At 46.1% G+C, this 14,331-nt stretch overlaps 2 protein-coding genes across 2 annotated transcripts in view; one reads left to right on the top strand and one right to left on the bottom strand.

The window, feature by feature from the left end:
- The window catches only part of mgat5 (alpha-1,6-mannosylglycoprotein 6-beta-N-acetylglucosaminyltransferase), a 54,193-nt gene extending 51,716 nt beyond the window's left edge, over positions 1 to 2,477 (top strand). Inside the window, exon 17 of the mRNA XM_084004034.1 lies at positions 17 to 2,477. Coding sequence (XP_083860160.1) covers positions 17 to 215 — 199 coding nt within the window. The 3' untranslated portion in view covers positions 216 to 2,477. The remainder of the gene's footprint in view (positions 1 to 16) is intronic.
- A 148-nt stretch (positions 2,478 to 2,625) lies between these two features.
- Positions 2,626 to 14,331, bottom strand: LOC311009710 (transmembrane protein 163a). The gene is made up of 8 exons (XM_084004039.1): positions 13,997 to 14,331; positions 13,537 to 13,656; positions 10,192 to 10,235; positions 10,001 to 10,092; positions 8,562 to 8,658; positions 4,729 to 4,840; positions 4,236 to 4,377; positions 2,626 to 4,157 (listed from the first exon to the last, which is right to left on the bottom strand). Exons 1-8 carry the CDS (start codon positions 14,184 to 14,186, stop codon positions 4,097 to 4,099), a joined length of 858 nt encoding a protein of 285 aa, XP_083860165.1. The 5' UTR covers positions 14,187 to 14,331; the 3' UTR covers positions 2,626 to 4,096.

Raw genomic sequence — 14,331 nt, 5'->3', positions numbered from 1 at the left:
CTGTCTGTGGTCTCAGGTTCGGTATGGACTGTCAGACGGTGGAGTCGAGCGCCGACACGGTGGTCCCGGCCTACAGCGAGGCTCGCCGCCACTGCGTCTTCCAGTCCGACCTGCTGCTGTTCAGCTGCGCCGGCGCCCACCAGTCGCTGCGGCGCGTCTGCCCCTGCCGCGACTACATGAAGGGCCAGGTGGCGCTCTGCAAAAACTGCCTATAGCACCAACACACCCAGCTGTTGGGAGGGGGCGGGGCTCACAGAGGATAGGGCGGGGTCCAGGCGTGGCTGGGCGGGGTTAAATGAAGTCGGAGCAGCTTAACGAGGGTGCAGGTGTGTTTGAGAGACATCTCACACGAGCACCGGACTTGTTATTTCCTTTTATTTTTTGCTGTGTGGACAGAAAAAGCATCATCGTATTTATTGTTTTTCTCCAGCTGCGTCGAAGCGAGGCTGGCGCTGCGAGTCCTGGAGGAGGTGTAAAATTACTTGAATCAACAAAGGGAGTCGTCTTAGACGTAAACATGGTAGACTGCACGTATCGGTGTTCGTGTTTGTCTTCAGGGCAGCCGGGGCCCGAGGAGGCCCCGCCCTCTCCATCCACCTCCCTGGCCAAATCTGAAATGGTATCCGTAGGTAGGTTTGCACTGGACTGGCTTGCCAGTAGGCCCACATCCCCCTCATCCCCCCCTACACACACACACACACACACACACACACACACACGCGGGGCTAACAGATGGCGGCTAAAGTTTTACACTGTAACTCGTTCCTCTCTTCTGGACAGACGTGATGAGAGCGAACACGTAGAGGTCTAGATTTGGATTCTGGACGTTCATCATTTCCCGACACGCGACCCGGACTCAGAAGCTCATCCCCCCTTAAAAGAGGGTGAATCCCCGCACACTCGGCCCCTTTGAGTTCCATACTTTTAAATTGCACACTTGTTTTAAATGTCTGTTTTATTTAAAAGGAGGATCGAGTGTGTGTTTCTCTAAAAAAAAAAAAGGCCAGTAGTGTAAAAAGACAGCGAGGTGAGGATCAGGGCGAGGTCGTTCCCTGTCGCCATGGTGACGTTGTCGTCAACAGCTGTTCAAGAAAACAGCAACAAAAACATGCCAACGAAGCGGAACCTCTGCATCTCCACTTTATTTCAAGAATCGTTAGATCTATATATTAAAAAAAAAAAAAAAAATTCTAAAAATCTAATTGGTAGTCATGGTGAATGGGAAAAAGTGCACTACATGAATCTATTTGCAGAGGTTTAACCAGATATTAGCAACACTGTATATTGTCCATGAGGGTTTTAAAGTTTCTTTTTTAATTTATTTTGTATACAGATCTTAATCTCTGTTTTGCTGGACATTGTTTTTTTATTTATAGGAGGGAGGTGTGTCTCTTTTTTTCCTTTTTATAGATTTTTATTTATGGAGAGTCGTTTTAAAATAAGCTTGCTTGTCTATATGTGTATGACCGACAGGTGGAGGCTTTGTCTGCTTCTGTTCAGCTTTCAGCAGCGTTCAGAACCTCATTTCTGATGGTTATTTTACTCTTTAAAGAGCTAAAACGTGCATGAGGATTTGGTTTTAACGGATGTCTGTCGTCTTAGAGCAGATGTTTTCATGCAGACGGACAGCAGGAGGAGCCTCATACACTTTGTGCTTTGATTTCCAATCTCAGTTCTTTCTGTTTGCACGTTTGAATCCAGACTGAGCGGCATCGTCCAGCTGCAGTAACCGGCTGTAACTGTCCCACTGCCGGCTCAGACTGTTTTCTTCTTCTTACTTTTATAAACAGGTCCGAGATCTGCCGCCAACTTAGTGTTTCAAAGAACATGATGTGCCTTTTCACGGTTAAGTTTAGTTCTGTTTGATTAAAAGCGAGCGTGCTCACGCCTTCAGTCCCAAATCTAACTCCACATATCAGCTGAAGGTCCAGTTTTCTTTGCCCTTTTATCGTTCGTGTGAATTTAAATTTTTAATTCTTTAATTAAAATCAGTTCATTTAAATCCTTGTGATTTTTTTAAACATTTGGTGGAGTTGCTCAGGTTTGGGAAACGTAACGTAATTAGAGAAACCATGACCAGACTCCATGTCAAACAGCTGTTTTGCTGCAGTAAAAATAAGCTTTGTGTTGTTCTTATTCTGAGCATGCTGTCCACCGGATTATCAACGGTTTCTAGAGAAGAACATGCTTTCTTCTTCCATATCTGTCAACCTCGGCATCGAATGTCTCCACTGTACAAACACAACAACTCTGCTACTTAAAAGTCATACAAACATGTATCAATCTTTGTTTTTTTTCAATCTCGACTTGGTTTGAATCTGTCGGTTGGCATCCAGTGGTTTCAGTGCCGATTGTTTGTTCAAGCAAAAGGTGAATAAAGCAATGACAACTTTTTTTTTTTCTTGTTTTCACAGTCTTTGACGAGTAAGAGGGATATAACTTTATTTTTAAATAAACCTTTTTTCTGTGACAAAAGGCTCAGACTCTGGTTGAACGTTTGTTTTACATCACAGCGACACAGATTGAGCATTTACATCGGCACACAGAAGTCTGCAGGGCCTCGCCATGGCCAGCAAAGCATCAAATACTGGTGGTGGCTCAGGGGTTGAGCAAGTCATCCTGCAGTCTGAAGATTGGTGGTTCGAATCCCGGTTCCTCCAGTCTACATGCTGAAGTCTCCTTGGACCCCCAACTGCTAATAAATCTCTCTAAAAATACATTTGTTTTCAGATGAAAGTGCTGTACATTCAGTTCCAGACTCCGAAGAATGAACCTGTTATCGTTAATATCTTTGACAATGAAGAACCCGACGGCTGAAACCTGATAATTACATTCATGTTCACCAAACTGAGCAGGAAGAATAAGGTTTTGGAGTTCACAAGGAGTGCTGATATCGATGCCATCCTTCAGGAAATCCCTTTTAGTTGCCACTGTGCTTCTCTGATTTGTGCTTTTTTTAATATTGTGCATTAAAGTACAAACGGTTGTCGTCTTAAGTCATAAACCAATGAACAACAATCTGTTATTAAGTGTGTTCCCTTTCAAATCCCCCAAAACAAACAGCAGCTCCAGGTAAGACGAGCGTGTCGACCTCAAGAAGATGATTATTCTGACGGGTCCTCAAGACCAGAAGAAAGGGACTAAAGTGTGTCTATTTCTATACATGTGCAATGAAACAAGGACAGACGACTCTAACGTACTAACTCATCTCCATGGAGATACCTGTGGACCGCATATAAACCCTCCACTGTCAGCGAGTCTCTGATGAGCCAGAACAGCCAAACGTACACAATAAATAACTGATTATTGATGTCAGATGATGCACATTCAAATACATTCACGTGTGGAGAGTACCTGCTCTGGCCAGCAGATGGTGCAAGTTGAACAAATGAGATTCTTGGGTCCAAAACTAAAAGGAGGCTGAAGCTCCAGAGCTCACATGTGTGTGATTTCCCCTCCGTCACCATCAGGTCCCTGAAACAGCATCAACTCTTCTGCCCATGAAACAACCCTCCAGATGAATATTGTACTGTGTTGTGTGTTGCTGAGCCTCTCTGCTCCCTGTGCCAAATGAGCCTTGCTTTGATATATCCTCTCCAGCCATAAAAACACGATTAATCCTCCGCTGCCAAGTCGGCGACATCAATTCACCTGCCACACTCTCACATTTTATAGCACAGCTGAGCAAAGGCCTCTAGGAACACGGGGGGGAAATAAACTGCTGTGTTTTGACGGGGCGATGAGGTGTTACTGAGGTCCTGTACTAGAGGAGGAGTTATGGACTCTCGGGGGTCCACGTGTCTCCTGTACGCTGCTTTCCTACAACTCCCTCCCTCCATCTTTGTAATCGTTTGTTTAAATACGGAGGCGTGAAAGAACACACTGCCCCATTTCACTGGTAAAAGACAGATAAAGATCATATATGTACACCACACTTTAGAACACTTAAAAGGCGGCGAGACAGCGTACAGACACCGAAGCCTCCGCCGGGCACCTTGAGGACTGGATGTGATTGTCTGTGGAGAGGCTCTCCTGTCAGTCAGACCCCTTCCACCCCTTCCCAACCCTCCTCTTCTCCCTCCTCCCCTGTGCTCCGTCACTCAAAACGCTCGTAGTTCCTGGTTTGTCGGATCCGTGGGACCATGTCCAGTAGCAGCCTGCCGGGGAAGAAGAGGAGGAGGCTTGTTAGGAAGCGACACTGAGACTCAAACACTCCCCTTAAAGGAATCACTTACTTGACTCCGTAAGCGAGGATGATGAGGCCTATGAGGACGCCTATTGTCCCATCCAGGTACCACACCTGGGGCTCATGCTTGAACACCTCAGCACTGATGAGGATGGAGAACCCCATGATTCCCCCCACCAACGAGTTGAACCCTGGGAAGATAAACCAAAAGCATGTTGTACATGAGGGGTTTTTATGGGCTTATTAGTGTTGGAATTCAGCCCCCGTTGCGTTTCCCTCAGACCTCTGCTAAGAGTCTGGAGGACGTGTGATATTGCCTCTGACAGTATACATAGTGTGGAGTGCTTGGCATGGCAGATTCTTGAAGTGCCTCTTATGTCTGTCAGTATCTGCTACTCCACGGCAAGAACGTAAGCATGACTGAGACACCTGAGTGTGACAGACATGTGAGTAAATGACTGTTCTCCTACATATCTGCATGTTCTCTGTGTCACTTTTAAGGAGTCCAGGCTGGACTGATGTAGGAGCACGTGAGTACCCACCATCGGTGATGAGGGCCCGGCTCGTTAGCACTCTGCCGAGCAAAAACTTGATCACAGCCAGGCCGATGCACACCACGCCGCTGACGATGGACACGCTGAACAGGAAGTCATCCTGAGAGGGACAGATAGGAGCACAGGGTTTTGGTTGATTCACGTGGTAGAAGTGCCTGTCTCTAGATGGCTCAGTGGTAAATGTGAAGACCTAGAGAGCAGAAGGTTGTGGGTTCCATCCTTGCATAGCACAGTGAGGTTTGACTTGTTAAACCCAAATGACGGGGACAGAAGTACTACAACAACTTGTTAGTGTGTGTCCCTGAGTGGTCAAGGACTTGAGACCTGAAGGTTATGGGTTCCGTCCTTCGACAGCATAGTGAATTTTGAATTGTAAAAACCTAAATGACGATGATACAATTACCAATATGACATGTTTCTTTCTGTCCCCAAGTGGCTCAGGGGTGAAGGTCAGGGACTTGACACCTGAAGGTTGTGGGTTCCATCCTATATAGCAGTGGTTTTAGAATTGTAAAACCTAAATGACGATGATAAAATTACCAATATGACGTGTTCATATTTGTCCTTGAGTGGCTCAGGGGTGAAGTCAACAACACCAGACCGGAAGTTTGTGGGTTCCAGCCTTGCCTAGCACAGTTAGTTTTGACTTGTAAAACCCAAATGACGAGCATAAAATTACCAAAACAACATGTGCAGTTGTCTCTCAGTGGCTGAGTGGTGAAGGTGAAGGTGAAGGTGAAGGTGAAGGACAAGAGACGAGAAGGTTGAGGGTTCCATTCTTGGATAGCACAGTGAGTTTTGGCTTGTAAAACCCAAATGACGATGACAAAATTACCATAACAACATGTTAATGTGTGTCCTTGAGTGGCTGACTGGTGAAGGTCAAGGACTTGAGACCTGAGGGTTGTGGGTTCCATCCTTGCATAGCATGGTTAGTTTTGACTTGTAAACCCCAATGACGAGCATAAAATTACCAAAACAACCTGTGCATTTGTCTCTCAGTGGCTGAGTGGTGAAGGTCAAGGACTTGAGACCTGAAGGTCGTTGGTTCAATCCTGGATGGTTGTGAACAATTTTGAGGACTAGATTTCAAATGACGATGATAAAATTACCAAAACGACATGTGAAAGGCATGAAGCGTTGGTGGCGCGGCTGCACTGTCCCCGGTATGATGCGATCCCAGGTGAGCCGGGTTCAATCCCACACCACGCAAGGAACCAGGGGGAGGTAATGTCCGCCTCCCCCTGGGAAATTTAGGGACATGAATGCAGGGGGTTATACAACAGGAGTTGAGAAGGAGGTGACATTTTAGATGGAAGTACTCCCTTCCCTCCTTCTTCCTTTCCTTTCCTTCTTCCTTAATTTGAACACTTGACCTTCATCCTTGTCCCATCCAACTAGATGCTTTTAAGCAGACAAGGATGAAGGTCAAGTATTCAAATTAAGGAAGAAGGAAAGGAAAGGAAGAAGGAGGGAAGGGAGTACTTCCATCTAAAATGTCACCTCCTTCTCAACTCCTGTTGTATAACCCCCTGCATTCATGTCCCTAAATTTCCCAGGGGGAGGCGGACATTACCTCCCCCTGGTTCCTTGCGTGGTGTGGGATTGAACCCGGCTCACCTGGGATCGCATCATACCGGGGACAGTGCAGCCGCGCCACCAACGCTTCATGCCTTTCACATGTCGTTTTGGTAATTTTATCATCGTCATTTGAAATCTAGTCCTCAAAATTGTTCACAACCATCTAGGATTGAACCAACAACCTTCAGGTCTCAAGTCTTTGACCTTCACCAGTCAGCCACTCAAGGACATACATTAGCATGTCGTTATGGTAATTTTGTCATCGTCATTTGGGTTTTACAAGCCAAAACTCACTGTGCTATCCAAGGATGGAACCCACAACCTTCTTGTCTCTCATCCTTCACCTTCACCACTCAGCCACTGAGAGACAAATGCAAATGTTGTTTTGGTAATTTTATGCTCGTCATTGGGGTTTACAAGCCAAAACTCAGTGCGCTATCCAAGGATGGAACCCACAACCTTCAGGTTTCAAGTCCTTGACCTTCACCACTCAGCCACTGAGAGACACTCATGGACATCATGGCCGTTATGGTAATTAGATCATTGTCGTTTCAAATCTAGACCTTAAAAGACAGTTGTGACTTGAACTGACAACCTTCTGCTCTCTAAGTCTTTACTTACACCACTCAGCCACTGAGAGACAGACAAACACAAACACACACGTCCTTTTGGTAGTTTTATCATCGTCATCTCAAATCTAGAACACAAAATGAGCTACAAAGACTCAGGATTGAACCCACAACCTTCAGCTCTATAACACCATCACCTCACCTATCCCACTTAGCCACCTGACACAACACTTGCAACTGTCGTTTGGTCATCGTCATTTGGGTTTTCCAAGTCAAAGTTCACTGTGTCAAGGCTTCAGGTGGGTCAGTGTTATAGGTGGAGGGCTGGAGAGCTGACGGTGGTCGGACTCTTTACTTACCTTTAGCTAAAATCATGGAATGTTGTAAAAATATGATTAAAAAGTCATAAAGACCAATCATATCTTATGCCATGCAAGGAAGACGTAGTACAGTATGTTGTTATTTCACAAAACATTCATGAAAAGCCAAAGTCGCATTTATCAGGAACAAAAAGCAGATTTCCAGCATCTGCATGCTGAGTAGAGGAGCGTTGTGACGCAAACGCACGAGCTATTAATAAAACCCAAACTGTGCTGCACCAGAACCCGACAGCCCGTCTACCTCCGTTCATGCTTTGTCAGCTCCGTCAGGCCTCCTCCCCTCACACAGCCGGTCTTTCTTTCCAGATTCCCTCATTTATTAAGTGGTGAAGTCTCTTCCCAGCACCAAATATGATTTGCATTTGATTATTTCTAATGCCATCAGGGGAACACTATGTTATTTTTGTGAAATGACATTCAAAATCTACTTTGTATTGATCGCTTTCTTCCTTGATGGGTCATATATGAGCTTGTCAGTTCTCAGACCTTAATTTACTTTTCTCCAGAATGTGATTACAAAGTATATTTTAAAATGTGTTCTTATATTTGCTTGTTTCCTCTGAGATAAGTTTACTGAGAACATGCACATATTCATCATCAGACACAACTTTTAATTTCATATTTAGAAAACTAGATAATTAGACCATGGAGCTAAAGTGGAAAAGTGGCTGTGAATTGTGAAATTATCTCTGTCTTTGCTCTTCATCACCACCACCACCGCTCAGAACCTTCAGACCGTTTCTACGGTAATGAGTATTGCTCGGCAACGGGGTGATAAAACTATTTCAGGAGTGAAAGGTGTGAGGATTTGTGACGTTCTTCGTCTCCACACGATGTAAATGGGAAGAAAACAAAATGATAAGAAGAGTCTTTCCAACCCCCAAGACCACATGACGGCCATCTTACTGCCAGTTTCAAATGACCCCCGTCAGGTCAGCAGCTTCGTGCGAGTCACGTAAATAACGTCCAGCATGCTGTTTGTGTTGGACACTGTGGAGCGTAATCAGATTTTCAGAGGATATTATTAGAAGCAGGCAATCCCCATCACTGGCAGACTGGTGGCATTACAGCGAGAGGAGCAGACAGAAGCCTGATTATACCGTTCACTGACCAGGCAGTCATGCAGCCTTCAGAACGCCCCACTAATGTGTTTAGGGTTAAATTGATAACGTAATCTGTCCCATAAAGGCGGTTTTTAATCCAAAACTCTCTTCCAGCTCCAGTATGACACAGACGTACTGATATATCTGAGATATTACCAAACATGTTTCTGTAACCGATGGATACTAACCACTTCAGGGAGCAGCTTGGTGGCCAGGTCATGGATGGCCTTACCCAGAATGCACAAAGAGGACAGGATGAAAATCACGCCCAGGATAACGCACGCGCTGTGGAGGAGAAGAGACAGAGATGATCACTTCCACGACTAAAATCTCTAACTGTCCAGATGTGCAGGACCCTGAGCTGCTGGCGGATGCTGAAGATGTGACTGTGTTGAGCTGCATTCGTCCTTTAAAAACCTTTTAACCAATTAACAAGGTCTCGAGGGAGATCTTGTCATGCGTGGCTACCGGTGTGTGTTCAATTCAGAAGGCTGCTCTGGAACCACACTGTTTTGACCAGTGTGGTCTTGGTAACCAAGGCAACGCCCGGAGACCACAGCATGACACACACACGTTTTAGGAGCTGGTTATCCTCACTTTGCTGTGCATTTCAGACCATTTATGCATGAGTGTGTGTGTGTGTGTGTGTGTGTGTGTGTGTGTGTGTGTGTGAAGCCAATTACTGGCCATACAGCCTTAGAACTTTGTCCAAATTCTCCAATTAGCCCCTGAAGTGACAGAACTAGGCTGCTGTCACGTTGTTGATGTTACATATCTGTCAACAAAACTTTCCTGTGTTTTAATGATATAAACCTGCTGTCCTGGTTTTAGATCTTGATTATACAATTAGACAAAATACTTTACTTTAGATTTTATTAACTGCAGAGACTGAAGATTTGATTTGAATTGTGAATTAAGACTTGCAATAAAAACAACTATTTATATAATATTTAATGCTTAAAGCAGCCGTTTCCCAAAACTAATGTTTCCATGTTTTGAAATAAAGATTACACTAACTAACTACTCGTTCAAATTAAATTGGAATGAATAAGCAATAAAATACAGCTTATAGTGTTTAGTAAACTTCAGCTACTGATTTCTGTGTAACTGATATTACAGATTGCGATGGGAAGAGCCAGCTGCCTGTTCACTGTTCACTATTCACTATTCACTATTCACTGTTCACTATTCACTGTTCACTGCTCACGTGGCTCTGAAAGCCCACCTGACCTCCACACACACACACACCATTCTCAGCAGGTACAGATAAGACATGAGGCGCCCGTCTGTGATCGTTCCCTTGGGCCGAGGCTGAGGAGACCTTTATCTGACACACTCCTCTACAGGACACACACACACACACACACACACACACACACACAGGAAGTTGATACTGTGACGAGTGACTTTCTAGCTTACTGTCCCGGGAGAGAAGAGAAAGCAGAAGGTGTTTGTCTCTAACCCACTTTTTAAAAATGGTCTTTCTGTGATTTTATTGATTTCGTCTGACATTGAAGCTTGTTTTATGTCTTATTTCTGCTTTTAGTTCATTCCACTCTGTTTAAAATCACACAAATCGCATATTTTTGACTTGATAATGATGCCGGTGAACGGTGATTGCACTCACATGTATTCGCGGTGTGCCGAGTGGACGGCCGCCGCGTTGCTGTACCGCCACAGCACGATGATGGAGGACAACACGTCCAGCGCCGCGTCAAACTGCAGAGTGAAAAAACAAAGAGGAGATGCTTGACGTTGCCTGGACTACAGCGTTCGGCGTTCGCCATCGTGGCTGCTGTGAGGGGGAAGTTGACTTACGGCGAATCCGAAAGCTGAGGCGCTGTGACGCATGATGGAAACAGCTGGAAAGAAAACACAGACAGAGACACTGAGCAGGAAGTAAAGGATAACTTCAGAAAATACACGTCTTTTCTGTGATGCAAACAAATGCTAATAAATGTGGCATTTTATTCATTTATTATCCTGAATCACGATGATTAATCATGAAACCTGCAGGATCATGTTGACTGAAGGGATCTACATGTTGTTTTGGGCCGATGACGGCGCGCTGTCGATGCATTGATCTGCATGCTAAACACCTGCAGAGGCAGGAATGAGAGGAGGAGGACGGGGAGACAAAGGAGAGAGATGCAGATAGATAGAGGGGAGGAATCCTCCCTCTCCTCCCAGGTTTATTTTTAGCGGCGCTCACTGGGGGCCAGCAGCTCGCCTCAGCCCTGCATGCAGAAACACAGCATTGTGGGTATTGCTTCCCCTTCAGTCGCTCATTCTCTTCCTGCTGCACACTGACGGTGCCTTCACCAATCTTCCCCCCGTTTCCTCTCCTCCTCCAGCCTCCACAGCTCCCCTTTCCTTCATCCCTCTTTCGTTCCTTCATTGTTTCATAACTCTCCGGGGCTGAAGGCGCAGTTTTCTACCAGAATGAAATCAGCACACATGAGCAACCCCTGAATACAGATGAGTAGGAGGGGTAACCAGAGACCTGCAGAGATGCAGCAGCCGATTGTAAAAAAAACGCTCCGTACGACAACTTTGGACTCGGCGTTCATTAGGATGATGGGGGCGGAGACATTCTTCAAAGCAACAGACCCATGGGAGTGCAAATAGGACGCTGACAGCTGTTCACATGAAGGTAAACAGAGAGGGAGGGGCTGTGTGGACACACCAAAGTGCCACAAATCTGCCAGAGTCGGCACAACAGGGAGAATGTGGCAGGAGCGTGAGGCGTTCTCCGTTTGTGGAGGTGTGAAGGACGTTAGCACCATCGTATAAACTTCACACGGTCAGAGAGCTCACGAGTTGGGGGGTAATCTCCTCCTTCTCCTTCCCTGTTCTCCTCCTCCCTCCTTCATTAGGAGCAGAAAGGAAAAGAGTGTAAAACGAATCTGCCCAGCGATGGCTAATTGGCTCACAAGAAAGCTGGTTGGGTGTCAGCGGGGATGGAGCTCCAGTGTTTCATCAGGCTACTCCCTCCTCCTCCTCCTCCTCCTCCTCCCTGCTTTCACATCTGACAAGAGCAGCAGGAAGATAAAACACCAGCCGAGCCCTGGCGGCTGATTGGCTGTTTCTGCGTTATGCATATAACACACTAAATGTGAAATGTGTGAGCGGTCCCATAACCCCGACGTTCCCCCGGCTGTAATGTCAACACAACCAACGTGAAGCTGCAGCTGCTGCTCCTCACACACTCTCCGACACGCCAGAAGAAGAAGGAGTCTCCGTGTTTGAGCAACGCTAATGTTTTACAGAGTGCGTTACCCGGCGGCCATCGTTCTGTCATCATGGAACAGCAGCCGTGCTGGCGGCTGGACCGGCACCCTGCAGGGCTGAGACCCTCATAAACAGCCTATATCTCAGGTTTAATCCATCCCACTGGTTGCCAATAAACAGCAGCTTCTTTTCCCTGGAAAAAATGCTCAACTTGTTGTTTATACGTTGTTTGTGTTTCAGGGCGTTTGTGTTTAATAATAAAAATGAAAGATTAGATCAGAAATCATCCTGCTTTGTGGTCATTGTTCATCTAATATGCTATAAATAATATCTGACTTCATATTCTTGTTGACAACCAACGTGGACGAACCCGTTATCTCCTCAGAATCCAGGTCACCAATAAAGCCAGGTGTACAAGCGTGATGCTGCTTTCTCTATTTGCTTTCCCTGTGTAGAAACAGACGAGTGTAATGCAAACAGCTGCTTCATGACTCTCTCACGCTCGCTGCCCATTAAAAAACGCTGCTCTTACAATGAGACCGGCTGGCCTGTTGCCAGAGCACCGGTGACATATTTACAGAAGGCATTTGTTTGCTAATAAGTTTATTTTAAACTCCACTATCAAAGGAGGAGAACACAAAGAAAGGAGGCGTGCACTAAGATCATAATGAATGTAATTTAAACTGGATTAATATCAAATATTCAGCACTGATTCAACGCTTTCATCACAAAAACAGCATTTATGTGACAACATAAAGCAGCAGCAACATGTTTAACTATCGTACAATGAATCAACCTCAACAGGCAACGCAACAGGAAGTTGTGAGACCTGTTCCTTATCAGAACAGGAAGTGGGCAACATGTTTGAAACAACATGGGCCAACATGCTTTCTAAAACATGGCCGTCTCTCCCTCCACTCCAGTGACTCTCTGAGCCGCTTCACTGATCTGAACCAGGTGGTCAACTCCTGCCAGCCAAATTGAATTCCGATTCTTAATTTCATCCTCAAATACGACGCCAATTAATCCTCGCTGCGGTGGATTCGCTTCGCCGCGGTTTGTTTTTCCTCTGGAGAGCGTCAGACTCCAAATGACCCAATTAAGTTGTGTGTGTGTGCACCGAGGTTGGACCGGCGTGGCTGCCAGCCAGAGCCCTGTTTACTGTGATCACCGGCCTCATTCATCTCCTCCTCTGCTCACTGCTGCAACTCGTTTGCAAGCGTGTTTCATGTTTCATTTATGAGTGAGAGCGATGTGGCTACGGAGGGGTCCGAACACAAACCTGAAGAGTCTATATTTATTAATTAAAACCGTCTTTCTGGCCGTCATTACAGGAAACTCCTATCTCTGCACATCTGATGCCGAGGTGAGCTCCTCTGCAGCAGAGCTCGTCCTCTTTGCATGCATGCATCTGTCAAGTACTAATCTGCCTCCACTGCAGAGGAGGAAGAGGCCTCGGCTGAATGGAGCAGGGCGGATATCTGATTTTAAAGAAATCTCTAAACATCTACAACTGTTAAACGTCTAAATTGCACCCAAATCCAATTTCACCAGTTGCTAAACACGACTTAGATCAACGAAGTGAATCACGAAAAAGTGATGTTGAAGACAGACTTATTCTCCATTCTCTTCTCAATGTCAGAACCCAGAATGAGTCCACGCATGCGTGCAGGAAACCCACGTCCCTCACTGCAAAGACAAACTCGTTCCTGCCTTTGAAGGAAAGAAAACTTCAAGGTCGCGTTCACAAGCCTCACAGCACAACGTTCCACGTCGCTTTCTCGTCATTAGAGGTGGCAGCGGTGGGAGGCTGCAGCGTGAAGCTTATTCCCTCCTGCTGTGTGTTTACGAGAGGTGTCCCTCAACTGGAGAACCGAGCAGCCAGATATGCAACACTTCCTGTGAGGACAGAGCTGACGGAGCGTTACTCACTGAAAGCGGCGATGGCCAGGATGATAGTGATCACGATGGACACCCAAGACACCCACAGGGCTTTCTTTCGGTAGCTCTGAGCTTCGTGAGGCTTCAGACGCATGCTGCTCTCCAGGAGACCTGCAGACGACAACGCGGGGCACGGTGACACAGAATACACAGGGGTTACACTGACTTAGACAGGGTCCAAGGAAGTCAATTTAATCTGGTTTCACTTTGGAATGACAATGAATTTACAGAAGATCGAATTATGTTTGAGTTATCCAATCATTTTAACAATAATGATAATGATGATAATGATGATTATCAGGGTTGAGGTCTTTACTTTCAAGATATTACCCATACTGACATGACATATCTGCCCCTGTTTAACCCACAAATGTATGAAATCACAGAGTAATAACAGAATACTTATGTCTTATGTGTGCATTACAGGTGAATAAACTTTCACACTCCCTACCTCCATCCTCTATGCTGTCTGTTATCTTCATCTCCTGGGCCATCTTGAAACCTTCTCCCTGACTTTCTGTGTTGGGCTGCTGTTCCTGCTGTTCCTGCTGCTGCTGCTGCTGCTGCTGGGAGTCCGTCTGCCCGTTCACCGCCGCGGGGTCGACTACAACCGGGTCCGGGACAGCGGTGGAGTCCGTCATCTTGTCGGCGGGATGCGGCTCCAGATATGTCACACTCGGGTGGGAAGTGGTGGCTTTCCAGCGGGGAGACACCCAGACAACGGAGGGAGGAGGGAGGGAGGGAGACTCGCTCTGCGCGGCTGCAGGTCCAGTAGCGCAAAACTAC

This window comes from Eutrigla gurnardus (genome assembly GCF_963514095.1).
Source record: "Eutrigla gurnardus genome assembly, chromosome: 24".
Lineage (NCBI taxonomy): Eukaryota > Metazoa > Chordata > Actinopteri > Perciformes > Triglidae > Eutrigla > Eutrigla gurnardus.
The sequence above is the reverse complement of the archived record's forward strand: the minus strand, read 5'-3'. Positions and strand labels throughout refer to the sequence as shown.